This window comes from Vanessa atalanta, chromosome 1, assembly GCF_905147765.1.
Source record: "Vanessa atalanta chromosome 1, ilVanAtal1.2, whole genome shotgun sequence".
NCBI lineage: Eukaryota > Metazoa > Arthropoda > Insecta > Lepidoptera > Nymphalidae > Vanessa > Vanessa atalanta.
This window is the reverse complement of record NC_061871.1, coordinates 426,154-442,410: the sequence shown is the minus strand read 5'-3', so window position 1 is coordinate 442,410 and position 16,257 is coordinate 426,154. Positions and strand designations below refer to the sequence as shown.

At 33.8% G+C, this 16,257-nt stretch overlaps 1 protein-coding gene across 1 annotated transcript in view; it reads right to left on the bottom strand.

Moving 5' to 3' along the window:
* The window catches only part of LOC125066862 (Down syndrome cell adhesion molecule-like protein Dscam2), a 196,075-nt gene extending 180,297 nt beyond the window's left edge, over positions 1-15,778 (bottom strand). The window contains 1 exon segment of the mRNA XM_047675163.1: positions 15,730-15,778. Within this exon segment, the coding sequence (XP_047531119.1) occupies positions 15,730-15,775 (46 nt within the window). The 5' untranslated portion in view covers positions 15,776-15,778.
* Positions 15,779-16,257: the final 479 nt, after the last annotated feature.

Here is a 16,257-nt window from a genome sequence, read left to right as displayed (position 1 = left end):
ATTGTACTTCTGTATCGTGAACTAGGGATGTTAAATTTGTCTGTGTAGAAGCATCAGATTGTGTAATATTGTAAGTTGTAGGGCTAGTAACTATATTGTGTGTCTGAATTAACGGTTGTGATTGTAAATGGGGTGAATGCAACGATGTATCTGTTTGATTATTTAAATCCGCTTCCCTTCTTAATTGTTCAGCAATTTCTGATTTAAGATGTGCTATTTCATCTTCACTTATTAATTTATTTCTAATTATTACTCTTCTTTGATCTGCGATACGTTGTTGACTTACATTCCAATCCGGATATTGTGTTTTAAATTTGTCGAATAGCCGTTTAGGGTACATAACTTTATCAGTTTCTAATTTTGTAATATAAAGATAAGTACGCATAATAAACAAGTTAACTTCTTTGTCCCACTTCATGCGTACTCTGGGTTTACCAGCCTTGGTGGTCGCAGGTTGTGAGCTAGCGGCTCCCTGCGAAACATCCTCAGTTGGTCTGTTAAAACTAACAGCAGAATTTTGATTAGCACTTTTGTTCGGGGGGAACCCGCCTGCTCAGTCCCCCACCGCCAGTGGATCGCATGCTGTAACACCCAGCACTGGCTCCAGGTGTGCCCCGGCGACCCCCGGGTAGCGGCCCTATACGTAATCTCTCTGAATGTTGCTCCATGTTTGATGGGTTACCATAGCCTTGTTTGCCGCATAAGTTTCAAATGTATGCGTGTCCGCCCCCCACGTGGTCTGGTGTTCGACTCGGACGTAAGGTTGGATTTTGGGGGGCTTATTATTATTATTATTATTATTATTACATTATGTTTAAAAATGAATTTACTTAAAAGCTTTGACTTTATTGAGTTCCAATTATGAATATGATGCGTTTAATTAAGACAGTATAATAAAATACATAATTCAATTCATTGCCAGTTGTGTTGGTTAAAAATTCAATTAATTGATGGAATATTTTCCAATAGAATCATAATAATATTGATCAAATATCTTACTTTTTATACGTATATTATATTTTCATAGCAATTGGATCGAGTTTTTCTTTTGTCAATTTATCTTTCTTCTTCTTAGGTTCTTTAACTATGATTCATGTTTCCTCACATCACCAATGCGCTGCAAACCTTGTCAATGTAGTTACACTGGCTCTGAATGAGCTTGCAAAAAAGAAAACAGTAATAATAAGAATTGCTATTTGGTTCTAAAATGGGGCTTATACCCTACTAAGAAGTGAAGAAGATACCCACTGCTATGCACAAGCAAATCTCTTAAAAAGGTTAAAGCTTATTGTACTACTGAACACGCAGCGATACATTTTTTGAAACAAATTCAGACGTCATCAGCGCTGAGCATGAAATGAACGGAAAAACAAATGAGAAACATAAAAATATGATGGTGTGTACTCATAGGTTTGAATCTGTAATCTTCAAATTATGTGTTCTTTGGACTGCACCATCTCGGCTCTTTATCTTTATTCTTATTCAATTTAATATAATGTATCCACACAAAAAAACACACAGAGAATCAGGTCAGCCTTTTAGAGGAAGTTCAGTAGAATACACGCGTACAAAAGAATTACATACATGTAGGTAAATAGAAAAGGCTGTTTTGGTAGAGTATGTACAATTCAAAGTTCAGCGATAAACTATAATATTCTGGATTTAATCTGGAAATCGTTTGTGAGATTCCAGATGAAAACTCTGAGCGTTTTTTCTCAACTGCAGTTTAACTACTTCTCGTGCGTCGCAATCACAAACTTTACCCTAATCTTGTAATAACTGCTGGGAACTGCATTGCCAAGTGGAAAACAATTTTTATTATAAACTTTTATGTGATTCGTCTCTTGTACTACAACTTAGGTAAGTATTCTGTATTATATTTAGCGGCGATATCACACTACTTTATATACTATAGTATATTAAAAAGTTATCAAAGCTATATATTTTTAAAATACTAGGCGAACCTGTGACTTTACCCGCGCTAATATAATAAAACTTTACCTATATATATATAATACAATTCGTCATCCCCCACTTTAACCTCCCGAAGGGGTGAATTAAAAAATGTAGCCTGTGTCTTTCCCCGGTACTCAAGCTATCTCCATAAAAAATGTCATCAAAATCGGTTCGGCGGCTTTAGCGTAAATATCCTAATTTGGTAGAGTATGGTGAATAGAAACATACCACGCATTACGTCAGAGGACATTTCTAATATACAACTAGAGTTAAATTACTGAGTGTTGTGTACGTACACCATTGTAGTGACGTACATTGTAACAGCGCGAAGGGATAATAACTCTTAATTAAATAAGGCATTAACAAAAAGCGAGACATTTCCACGCTCTTACTGTTTATATATTAAATCTTACGAAATTAAATACATGTAAATGTAACAAAACATATATTTAACAAAGAAATATATACAGAAAAAGTACAAAGGAATACATGCTATCCTCATAAATTTTAAAACGCGCTTAAAATCTGTTTCTTACTTTTGTACACGTCATCACTTCTAGTTTTTAATTATATTAACACTGTATGTATTAGCAAAGCAAACTAGTTAGTGATGAAAACGATGTAGGTAACTATAAAAACGAAAATAAAAATAATAACCGTAAATCGTGACAAAAAGTAACCATTCCAAATAATAAAACGATGTACAACAAATACGCGGAAAACAAATACTAAAGTGAAAAATTAATGTCAAAACTAGAATCGAACTTTTGACCATATATCGACCGCGACACAGCAGACATTTTAAGTAGGCAATGTGGTGCAACTTAGCTTACAAGCAGTTCAATTATTTATTTCCTCTGTAATTAATCCAATACATAAATCTCCAAATATTCAAAACTTTAAAGTAATTAGCCGTAAAATTTGATAGACGATCTAAACGTGTAATAATTCACAAAATTATATCGTTTGCCGTGCCAAGTAATTCCGCAAGTCGTATCTTAAGTCCGAATGGGCAGTACAAGTTTTTACAAGTTACGTAAGTTATTCAAGATTGCGTACCGTCCCCGGGAGTGCTGACTCGTTTATGATATTATTTCAAAGTTCCCTCGAGAATTTCATGCAAAAAACATTATATTCAACTTTTTTATTATTTCATGCCATTGCGTTATAAATAAAAATATTACCTTCGTTGTTTTTAGACTTTGATTGTATCTCTATACAAATAAATAAAACTGAAGAATCTGTCCTCAAAAACGACTAAGCTGATTTCAACAGGACCTTTACTAGATTTTATGCAAAAAAATTAAACATATTAAATCGTTAACAAAATCCGATTGAACTCCCAAAAAGACGCAGTTGCGTGTAATGGCTAGTTTAAAATAAGTTAGTTCTGTTTATTGTAAATTAATAGCGTGGAAATATTCCACCGCTGGGCCTTCTCACCTATTCCGAAGAAAAGTTTACTCAAAGCTTTCGAGCTTACTCCACGCTGTTCCAATGCAGGTTGTTGCTTTACTTTACTATTTATTCTAACTGTGTATATGAATTGTGAACAGTTCCGATGTTATAGCTTAGAATGTGGATAAAATCCGGGGTCGGATCGATCAAATAAGCGAGTATAGGGTGTTTATGTTAATGAGTTCTCGGTTAGCCTGGAGTTAATGCGGCTCGTGCCTCGAAAAGCGCGTACAGTTGCGGGTCATGCGTGTTCGGATCTCTCTGCGGTCACGTCAGATTGCCTTTCACTCGGACTATGATAGTGCAGGAATAGATGGTGTGTTTATATATATGTTCATGTAATGCGTTATTAACTAATCTTTATTGATGGCCACCGTTTTGGAATACAAGGATAAATTAAATGGGATAAATTTGACTTGTGCTGTTGTTGATTCGTGACTATTCAAAAGCTTTTATTTAACCTCGCCTGTTAGCATGCCTGGGTCAAATATTGAATATAAATCACATACATAGAACCAATTTAGCTGACATTTCGCTGGAATACAAAACAACAATAACAATACAACCGGTGGCAATATATGTTGTATTAAATTTTATACGTTTTATTTCAAGGATTACAATAAAAGCTTGTTTTTATTTTGAAAAGTATTTTTTATATTAAAAAAATATGTATTTTTGTGAGTTTGTTATATTTTAGAGAGAGATGTTTTTGTTAGTTATGTATCAAATCAAATCAATGTACATATTTTATTCAAGTAGGCTTTTACGAGCACTTTTAAATCTTTCTATATAATTTTATTAAATGTTATGCTACTGGTTTGCCGTAATGTAGATTATAACAACAAATCTATTGGATACGTAATACATTTGAAATCGATTTCATAACCTTTTAAAATGTCTGGCTAGTTGACAATATATAGTCACAGCACACTGATTTACAGTAGGTCGAAAGCAATGTTTTTTGTACGTAGGCTATGGCGACAATTCTTAAAGGAGACTTATAAGTAGGCAATTACCCGGTTATAAGACGAGAGAACTTAGGCGGGCGACCAAAACTAGCAACATAACTTGATTTCCGAAGCTCAGGATTACCATTCAAGTACAATTATAGGCATACTGTCAAATGGGCCACCAGGATATGGTAAGTCCATACATTTCTACTTCGCCACCGGCATTAGAAACTAAGATGTTACGCCTCTTGTTTCTGTAGTAACACTGGCTCACTCAACCTGAGAACCCGATTACAACAACTTAGTATTGCTGTATTCCGGTAGAATATCTGATGAGTCTACTTACTTAAAACCTAAAACTCTATCACCAAGATTTTTTTTAGTTTTTTTTACTCTCATAATCCAAAGGGACTATGCAACCGATTTCATCACGATGTTTAAATGCCACTTGATGGATGAACATGTGGTAGCGATTCATCTGATATGTCATTTACATCATCGTGAAATTGACCATATTTGAACCCCTTATTGACTAAGATATATAAAATAGCTAAGGTGTGACGTTTATTCAAATGTATAAGTAATAACAGATAATAGTATCATAGTAAAAAGTATATAAAAGCTCAAAGTTCATATAAAATAGATTCAGGATTTCAGGCGCTTAAAAATATTTACACATAAATATATGAAACGCGAAATACAGAGCGGCTATTGTTTCAATAGGAACAGTTAAAGAGAGTTATGATGCTGTGTGCAGGGTTGGCGATAAACGATTACTAAAACTATAATCTTTAAAAAGTATCAATATTTATTTATAGAAATATTTATTAACTTATTCAAAGACAAAAAGTTTTAAAGTCCAGATAAATTTAAACCTGAGACTGAACTTGTTTTAAAGATAGCACTTTAAATAACTCAATAAAACTATAATAAATAATTAATTTTTGTATACCTTACAATATACTACTATATTGGGAGAACTTCATTCGAATTTAGAAATATTTAATGTATTAGAATGAGTCATTTTATTTTGAATTAAAAAATCTGATAGTATTAAACCGCCTACTGCATAGTAAATATACAAAGGTTGTATTCATATCATTAAATAAAAAAATAATTCTTAAGTAAATAATCGTCTCAGAATACGATCGCTTTGTTAACTGATATCAGATGAGATATTTTTCTTTATATATCAACAATCATTTCGTCACATAAATAATGAACGCTTCGTGATAGATTTTAGGTTAGGTACTGCGGCCAATATAGAAATTAGCTAACTACGGAAGAGATGTTTATCCGCTAGTATAATTATCTCGCAGCCTTTGGTAAATTCTGTTCCCTCATTATCAATTTCCAATGAGAGGGTAATTTGACACGACTGAAGATAGCTCAGGTGGAGGATCAGAAACAACGACTTCTTTTTTTATGGTATCGGTAGGTGGACGAGCAAATGGGCCACCTGATGATAAGTGGTCACCACCGCCCATAGATAATGGCGCTGTAAGAAATATTAACCATTCCTTCCATCACCTATGCACCACCAACCTTGGGAACTAAGATGTAATGTCCTTTGTTCCTGTAGTTATACTGGCTCACTTACCCTTTAAACCAGAACACAACAATACTGCTGTTTGGCGATACAATATCTGATGAGTGGGTACCTACCCAGACGGGCTTGCACAAAGCCCTACCACCGAGTGAACTTCACTTCACTTCAATTTCACTTGCTCATTTAGGCTCGATAGTACTGTACCTGCCACCTTCATTCACTGAAAAACACTGGCTTACTTATTTTTTCAACCCTCATAAGATGCCTTATACTATCTTGCCTATAGACACTAAGTTAACAACACAGTTAACAGATAGAAAATGCCATAAGTGACGCAACGCTGCTATTATCATCTAACAGTATTCACAAAATAAATATAAAAAAGCATTTTGTAAGTTATGTGACAACCCTGGATCGAATGCGCGTGGCGTCGATGTTTTGTGGTCTTTGTTTCGGAGTGAACGCTACTGTAACCTGGCGTTCATTTACAGATGTATTCAACTATAATCGAATTTGTGAAGATTAAGAGTTGAACTATTAATTTTTGTTTGTATTGCATTCACCTGCTCTCTCTGTGTTTAAATTATTGTTTTTTTGTTTAATATTTAATCACAGACGAAGAAATGATGACCAATGAGCAACTTGAATAGTAAAGGAACGAAGAATGGTTCTACCAAAAATAACTTAAATACGCACTTTTATGAAGTAAGAACTTGATGTTAAGACCTTACCAAGTACCGCCCAATCTTCAGATGTACTACCGTCAAACAACAATACTTAGTATTGTTGTGTTCTGGTTTTAAGGGGAGTGAGCCAGTGTAACTACAAGTAGAAGAGACAAAACATCATAACTTCAGAGGTTGGTCGTGCAAAGGCGATGTAAGGAACGGTTAATGTTTCTTACGGCGGCTCTATGGGCGGTGACTGCATACTATTAGGCGTCCCGATTTCCCATCCTTCATATAATTTCCAAAATAAGTAGTAGACCAATAACAAGAGTATTCTTATCATAACGAATGCATGTGGATTTGGATTGTATTGATTGCGATATACATCAAATTTGTCAAATTCATACCATACTCGTGTTGTACAAGCTGACAATGTTATCTAATGTCTCCGACGAACAATGTCGGTTCTCACCTCACAGATGCTTGTTCACAATTAGCTTTAGACATGTGCAATGTTCACAGCAGTATCATTTACAATACAAGCGCCGAATACAGACTGATAAGAAAATTGAGCCTGTTTCGGCCTCAAATAGAAGTACGAAGGTAGTATGTAATATTGAATATATTACTTACTTATAATTTACAAAATTTACTTATCCGATTCAAATGAAGGGTCAACATTCTGATGGACGAAATATTATTTCAAAAAGGACACAAAACATCATAACAAAATATTATTTATTTAAGTTGATATATGTATATTAAACGTCAAGCTGCCACTGATTTGAAATTTAGAGTATACCCGGTAACTGGAAAAAAAAACTGTAATTTATCTTTCCACCAATTTGCATAGTATGTTGATATATTATATATTATTTTGGCATATATCTGTATATAATATATAAGATATCAAAATAATATAAATCAGGAATCGTGCAGGATATATTTTTGGCGTATTGCCGTTTGCTGTCGTTTTAATCTATAGTAAAATTCAATTTAACACATTTAATTTATCGTACAAAATGACGATTCAAAATGCTAACTTATAAAGTAAACCTAATCTCAAGTGATCGAGTACCTAAAAAAAAGTTCAGGTGTAAGAAACGTATCAGTAAAATTATTTTATAATTAAGAATTACCAGCGATACCGAGGAAAATTTTACAAGTTTATTTGTGCGATGAAGACAAAGTCCATGTTTTGCTGTAATTGGACTGGGCAAAGGAAACTTCGCGAGTAAGCTATTGCGTGAGCTGCACCATTAGTTAGTAATTGGGCTAATGGAATATGATATCGTTAAGTTAAATAAAAGATAAACACTAACTTAGATATTGAACTCAGAAAGGTAACTAATTTAGATATATAATCGAAAAAACCTGCCTGTCTCATCACGATCACTCCGAAATTATATGTCCGTTTGTCTTGAAATTAGGCATATTTACTATTGTCGTGACGTAGTCGCTCACTAAGAAAGGATAAGGATTGTTGCATATTTTGAATTCCAAGGGAGAAGTAAGGGAAATTTTGAATATAATATAGTGATTATATATATAATGTTATTCAAGAAGGCACTTACAAGCACTTTTGAATCATAAGTTTGCGAAGTTATTTTATGTAATTGATGGCCATAAATAAAGATCTGTGCCACGATTTTATTGAAACTGAACTCAAACCTGGATCAGGAACCATCCATTCAGTTTAATTTTGAATAACTGCCATGATACATCTCGAAATTAAATTCGAAAAGAAAAAGAAAAAGATGTAATCTCGTTGTGCTTCTAAAGAGTCATATATGCCACAGGATTGTATTCCTTATGACACTAGTTTATGATATAAAATCGGATAACATTATATAAATTTATACGCACGATGCATTAGCATATAAACAAGATACCGAGCAACTTTGTATCTTTTAGTACATCGGTTAATGAAAACTCCGTTTGAAGTTATTAAGGCTTTATAAAATAACAGTAACGGAGAAATTGATATAAAATATTAACCAACCTAAATCCGGGCTCCATTACTCATTTGTATTTGGGAACATAAAAAATATACCTTTTATCAAGCTTGTTTTTTGGGTCTCTAATATCGCTTTCACGCCCTGATCACTGAACCGATTATCATGATGATTATCACGTTAGGGTATAAATAGAAAACTACGTAGGCTACCTAACATCTGACCTCTACTCCCACTTAATCACACTGTCACTGTATAAATCATCATATTCTTATTGAACACTTAAATATTTACGATTTCAAAGTTTTTAGCATTTTGTTTTTTAATTTAAAAAAATGGGAAATTTAATACAAGTCATACCAATACCGTGAATAAGGCATGAACTCGGGATGTATATTTGTGGGAAAGTCTAAAATGCTTATAATTCTGTCGAGAGCCCTAGTAAAGGGTAAGATCGAGTAGTAACAATGAGTTTGTGAGTAAAATTAAGGTGAGTTGAGTCTGAATCGATCTTAATTGTGGACTTCTTAATGCTTTCGAATATTCTAGTGTTGCCAAAACGTAAATTTTTGGCGTCATACCAAAAATATTCAAGAGATAAATATCAGGGTTCAATTCTTGGCTCTCACGATCTAATATCAAATTGACAAACTTTGAGAAATCGTAGCTATCAATCTTCGAAGTTATTCAGATAATGTTCTTCCTTATTCAAAGAGCAATTCTACGAAAAAAAAAAAACAATAATTTAATAAAATATTAACAAGAAATATTATGTTACGAAACTTTTAAAAGTAATTTGAATAACAAATACTTTGATATTAATATTTATTAGATGTACAACATTTACAAAACATTTTTACATTTTGGATTTTCTTATAAATACAAAAGCAAAATATTTTCTATCAAATCACCGTCTCGGTATAATTAGTGTGATATATTTTTGAACGACGAGTTTCAATAAAATGAAAATCACAAATTATCTAATAATAAGCCTTTACCGCCTGTTTTCAGATAATTCAATATAGTTATAATTATTCTATAACGTATTTCCGTTAATATAATTTCCGTTTATGGAATAACTCCTTCTCCGAATTACAAAATTTTAATGTTATTGTTTTTTTATTAATTATTTTTATTTATTTACTTTTAGGTTTAGTATTTTAATAGGACAATAATACATTACTTACAAATTAAATGGACGTTTTTTTAAAATATTTATTAGCGTGTGTTTTCAAAGAAACAGTATATATGTATAAAGTTGTAGTATACATAAATAAAATCGGTAATACTTATGACAGCGTGAGTTTGAAAATGGCCCATAGACAATTTTTATGTGGATAGGTTAAGGTAAACAAATCATAATATACTTTATTAATACTCTAAGTAGGCTCATAAAACTTTTTGAAACGTAATTTTGATATAAAGTTATTATATATTCGTATATTGCTATAATATATTTGACGTCCCTATTAAAACTGTAATCTATCAGAGAATCAATGGTCTATATCAACAAAAAGTGTTTGCTTGGATCTCGAAAATACGAAACAAGAGTTAGCTCAATACAAAATCAAAAGTATGATTTTGAACAAACGTAGAAAAGATAAAGGGACATTTGAACGGGAAAAGACTACCAAATAACTATTTAATGAATTCCATTCAAAGTATCACCTAAAATGTCGTCCGTAAACAATGTTTATTAAACCTCATAATGGTGGGAACGAAAAACAAAATGGGAACAACAAAGTCATGAGCGCTTCGAAACGTCCAACCTTATTTATGAAGCCTTGTATTTATGAAGCCATATTTCATTGTTTATAGAATGCTTTATTCCGCAACACAATACAACACAATACATTCGTGTTTAATTGTATTCCTCTCGCTTAGTACCTAATTGTTTTTAAATTAACGTAATATTACACATTTCATGAGGGTTTGTGTAACTTGTACGAGTAAATATCGTTACAATCTTGCTATTTATATACCTAACATTAGCTTTAATGTCTCCGTTTTCCGTGTTATATTTGGTGGTAGGGATATGTGCAAGCCCGTCTGGGTAAGTACCACCAACTCATCATATTATACTCTATCGCCAAACAGCAATACTCTGTAATATTTTGCTCTAGTTTGAAGGATAAGTGAGCTAGTTTCACTTCAGGCACTAGAGACATAACATCTTCGGTGCCAAGGTTGGTTGCGCATTGGTGATATGAGGAATGATTAATATTTCTTACTGTCCAATACATATGGCCAAAAATGACAACTTACAATCAGATTGCCCATTTGCCGCCAACCTATAAGACATTAAGAAAACAATTTTGATTTGCTAGACCTCACATCTCATTTCACTTTTGGATGACCGCATGTTAATTCAGTGGTTAACTGTTTCAAATAACTAAAATATAATTATCATTGTACATGGAAAATGGTTAAAAAAATATATATTTATATCCCGCTGAGTTTCTTTCGCCGGTTCTTCTCAGGTCCGAGGTGCTAAATTTCGAACCGGTGGTAGATTTTTGACAATCAATAAGCAAGTGTAAACACTTCTATATTGAATAAAGATTTTTGACTTTTGACTTTGATTAGCCCACATATCTTGAAGCCCTGAGCTTACAACTGGGATTGTAATAATAAAAACTTATTTGGGTGTTGTGGAGAGAAATTTTCAGTAGCAAGTAGTAGCAGCGTTTTTGAAAATGCATCATCGAGGCGAGTGAAATTAAGGAAGAAAATTTGTATTGCCATGTTAAGAGCAAAATTCAGCAGTTATTGTAGTTTTAAAAATTTGTCTTCAAAGGGGGTTAAATAGGTTACGTAAGTATGCGGCGACACTTCTCGCGGATGATCCAAATTGGGAACTCCAAGCGGAGGTGCTCGCAGAGATGTACTGGTTCCGGGCTTTGGTGAGGAACGGCTAAGGTCGGCGAAGGTCTGGCGGATCAGTGCCGTAGCCCAGCAAGTCCTGATTGTCCAATGGAAGGACGATCTGGGGTCACCCACGGCGGGCCTGGCGACAATAGAGGCGGTGCGTCCCCATTTGAGTCACTGGGTCAAGGGGAACCGTTTACGTTGAGAATGACACAGGTACTTACCGGGCACGGATGCTTCGGTAAGTACCTTCACGAGATAGCGCGGCGAAATGTGACATCCTCCTGCCACGAAGGTGGGGCCCCAGTGGATATGACGTGCCACACCCTAATTGAGTTTGCTGTGTGGATTCCCCAGAGGCATTCCCTAGTGGCGACTTTGGGCGGAGCTGCGACTCGCTGCCGAGCGTCATCAACGCTATGCTCGGTAGCGAGGCGTGCTGGTTGGATATGCGCTCCGCGAAAACGTCATGAAGCTCACAAGGAGGTAGCGGAACGGGAGTGGGAGGTGGACGCTGCTGCCGACTCGATCCACCGAAGAAAACCGGGGAGGAGGAAACAACGCTACCACAACAAGCGCATCTTCACCACCCGCCTCATAGACAGGCTGACCGTCAGTGCGTCACAGTAGCATGCGCAAAGCGATCCTGTGGCGCCTGTTGAAAAGACGGAGAGGGTACCGCTGGTTTTTTAGTGTGTATTCCGGTGTACTAGGGCTCAGACTTGGGCACCGGCGAGTCCCACATACCCCCCACTTCACATGGGGAAACGCGTAATACGTTTAAGAGCGAGAAAAAAAGTGTATGTAAACATTTATAGAAGTTGGTTGATCGGTTATTTTTAAAAATTAGAGATTTGGATTTCTTGGTTTCATTTTTACAAATTCGCATATCAAGAGTATTGGTGTTAAAATCTACTAAAAAACTAATATTAAAAAAACATCAGTGGATTTCTCTATACTTTTTTCATGGAATATCCCACCGGATACATGGCTAGTAGGATCAAGTACACCAAACAGCAATACTTAGTGTTCCTATTTTTCCATTTGGAATGATGACAGCCCGGATAATTATAGCCATATGGGGAGGAAAGTCTTTGATCCTAAAATTGATGGTACGTTGGTGAATTTGGTGAAGTAAAAGATCGTTTTTAGCCAAAGCTAACCATTTATCAGTCTATACCTTAGCCACTTAAAAAATATACCTTCTTTAGCAATGTTATATAGCTTCAGACGCTTAAGAATCAAACCAAAAAACCATTAACGTTAGTCAAAATAATACCCCTTACAATGACTTCAATTGTACGATATAATGTAACTCGGTAATATTTCCCAAACAATTGTAGTGACTCCAAATTGCTGTTGTTTATATAAATTTATTTATACAAACATTTTTTCTCTTCAGGTTTTTCATCTGTCCTGGCGCCAATTAAAATGTAAATTGGAGTCACCCGCCGCGCCTATATGGCGCTTGTATTAAACATACTATACATTTATAGGTCTGCCAAAGTATTGAGAGTAAGCCCTATTACCTTTGAAATAAAGTCCATATTTATATGTCATTTAAATGTGTTTTATTTATGAAAACTACACTTTTGATACGATTACATACATTTTATTTGCAAAATATTTTTTGCAAATAAAAATATATGAAGCAAAATTAAATGTTTGTTTAATAATCCTGAATTTCAATGAAGTACCAGGAGCGCATGAACCCATGAGGGTTATCGGGATTAATTTCAACTTTCTTATACATATTGATGGACACACTCCTATGCTAATAGTAAATTGACTTCTTCAACCGTCGTACTGATATTATAAGGGTTCTATATTTTGATAAAGGGTTCAGTTATGACTAAGGGGTCTATAATCGTTTCGACTTTTGACCGAACCCTTATTTAACCAGGGGGAAATAAAGAATAAAAGTTAATATGACATTACGAGGATAATTTGATAAAAGAAATAACGGAGTTTTTTTTAGTCAACATATATATTTGGAAGCACTTCACGTGGTTGGTACCACTTGAAGTGGTAATTAAATATCTCTTTTAAAGTAATTATCATTGATGAAGTCCTAGGATGTAGCTTTATTAATTTGTCGTGACAAAGTTAAGATCCTAATTCACTTAATACATATTTATTTATTGATTTTAGAATACTTTTGTAAGCCTGGAGGGAACACATTAATCTTAATTATATCATAAGATTAAGCACTGTAATTGATTTTACGCTAAGAAAAACATGAATAAATCTATATCAATCTGCATTGGGTCAGCCTAGTGGGATAAACTTCAAGCCTTCACCTCTAGCAGAGAAACTCTAATTACTCAGGAATATTTACAAGAATACTTTAAATTATATTCGAGGCTTTTTTATATTATTAATGTAGGTGGACTGACGAATGGACCTCCTGATGGTTAGAAGTCACTTTCGCCAATAAATATTGGTGCTGTGAACTGTGAACTGATAAGAAATACGAACTATACTTTAAAACACCAAATAAGGCGGGATATCTTTGGGAACTAATAAGTTACGTCTCTTATTCCTGTAGTTATTCTGGCTCACGCGACCGTGATAAAAAAATACTAAATATCGCTGTTTGACGGTAGACTCTATGATATTTGTGTGGTACCTACTCAGATGGGCTAGTACTTAGTCCTACCATAAAGCAACGTACCAAGTAATCACCAAGTAACCACCAAGTCAAGTACATTATTCATAATATTGGATGTCAGGTCGAAGTTGATACCGAAATACCCTTCATATAAATACCTAAAAGAAAGTCATATACTCGACCTGATCTTATGTTAGATTATGCAGAGGGCTTCTCGCAACGTTCGCGTAGTTACTTTTGAAGTATTATGATATTTATAAAGGTTAAGGCGCTTATTGACATGTCGAATACTCAGCTTATGCGTGAATATAGGCGACATCTTGTACGTTTCGTGCAATATAAAATTATTACTTTTATTGAATTATATATGTTATAAAAATGTTATCATCCAAATCAGAGGAAGAGCCTTCTTTATGAATGTCAATGGGTGTATCGATATCATACTAATAAACTGATATAAATTAATACAGATTTTTACAACAATACAATATAATTGTGTAAATAATCTGTTGAACGATCCATGGAAGAATTTGCATGCAGAGATGCAACTGCACTTGAAACGATCATCGATCATTTGCGAATCAATGATGTCCATTGATATATTATTATATGATAAATAACGAAAATGTGTTTATTATTATTGTACATGAACCTAACTATATTTGTGAAAATGAAATTATAAAAAAAAAATATCCCATTGAGTTTCTTTCGCTGGTTCTTCTCAGGTCCGAGGTGTTAATTTCCGAATAGTGGTAGATTTTGACAATCAATAAGCAAGTGTGATCACTTCTACATTGAATAAAGATTTTTTACTTTGACTTATACATGTGTTTAACTGATATTTTTAATCAGAAGCCTACATTATTCTACAATACGATTATTTTTACCATGATTTCCTATATCGCCAAACATGTTACAATTTATTACTGTCACAAATTTTGCACATTCATTAAATATTGGCTTTATTCAAACCGCAATCCACATATTCCATTCACGTTTTTCCTCAACTGGTCCTGCCCTACTTATGTGAATATATTTAGCTATTATAATGTCTATCGTATTTGTTCACAAAAAAAATACTATTCTATTTTGTGTGATAGAGTTCACGGGGGTTTGTGAATTATAAGAGATAAATCGTTTGGAATTCCAGAAATTTTTATTTGTTCGCGGGAGAACAAAGGAAATTTTATAAAATAAACGCCCTGTTAGGAACTGTCAAGTTTTGGCAACGCTCTTGAATGTTTTACAAGTAACTGACGTTATACTATTGGCGTCGACCATCCCTAGGAATACCTTCGTTTTCAATTATACACGATACAAACAATGAAAGGTTTGTTTCTTAAACACGCTATAATTTGTCTAAAATCAATTTCAAAAATGGTTAATAATTACAGCTGATCCGAGAAAAAGTAAGAGGAAAAAAATTTACTTAGAGTAAAGTATTGCTAAAGGTACTCTTATATTCACTCTGATAAAGTAAGAATATCAGTTATATATTCATAGTGCATTTGATATACTAATTCATAATTAGATCAACTATTTATAAGGTCTCCGCGATAGAAAATTCAACTTTTAAGACCAGCAACACACCAAAAGCAAGACACTATAGAAAAGATTATATTCTTTAGTGCGCTTATACCATTAATAGAATATAATCATTCATAATATCATACTAATATAATCAATCAAACATTTACATATTATATTAACTCACCCATGGCGAAGAGTATGATGAGGGCGGACACCACCCAGGAACACATCGTGGTGAATCAATTTACTCGATCACATAGTTAATTTGGTAGCATTATACGTCGCCGCCTTGGATCTGAAAAATAAGTTAAGCTGAATTCATACATTTTCTGAATTGCAATGTATTCATTTAAATATTCAATTATTCGTAAATGTTATCATATTCATATATTATAAGATTATATTATGTTTTATTTAAGTTTAATCTTTTAATTGTTAGTGCCCACTATTCCCGTCGTTCCCTTGGTGCATTAAAATAATAGAGATTGCCTGGTAGAGATCACTGTAAACGATGAGGGTGCCTTTGTATGCTTTAAGTTTTATATTATTTCCCTTACCTACCTTATATCCAGTAAATAATAAATAAATAAAACGATTTTAATTGCTTATCCAGTGCCTATTCTTTTAGCAAAGATAGGGATTTTATCGCTAATTGTATAATATGAGTGTAAACCTGATCTGACCAAGTATTAGAAGTTCTCTATATTTGTAT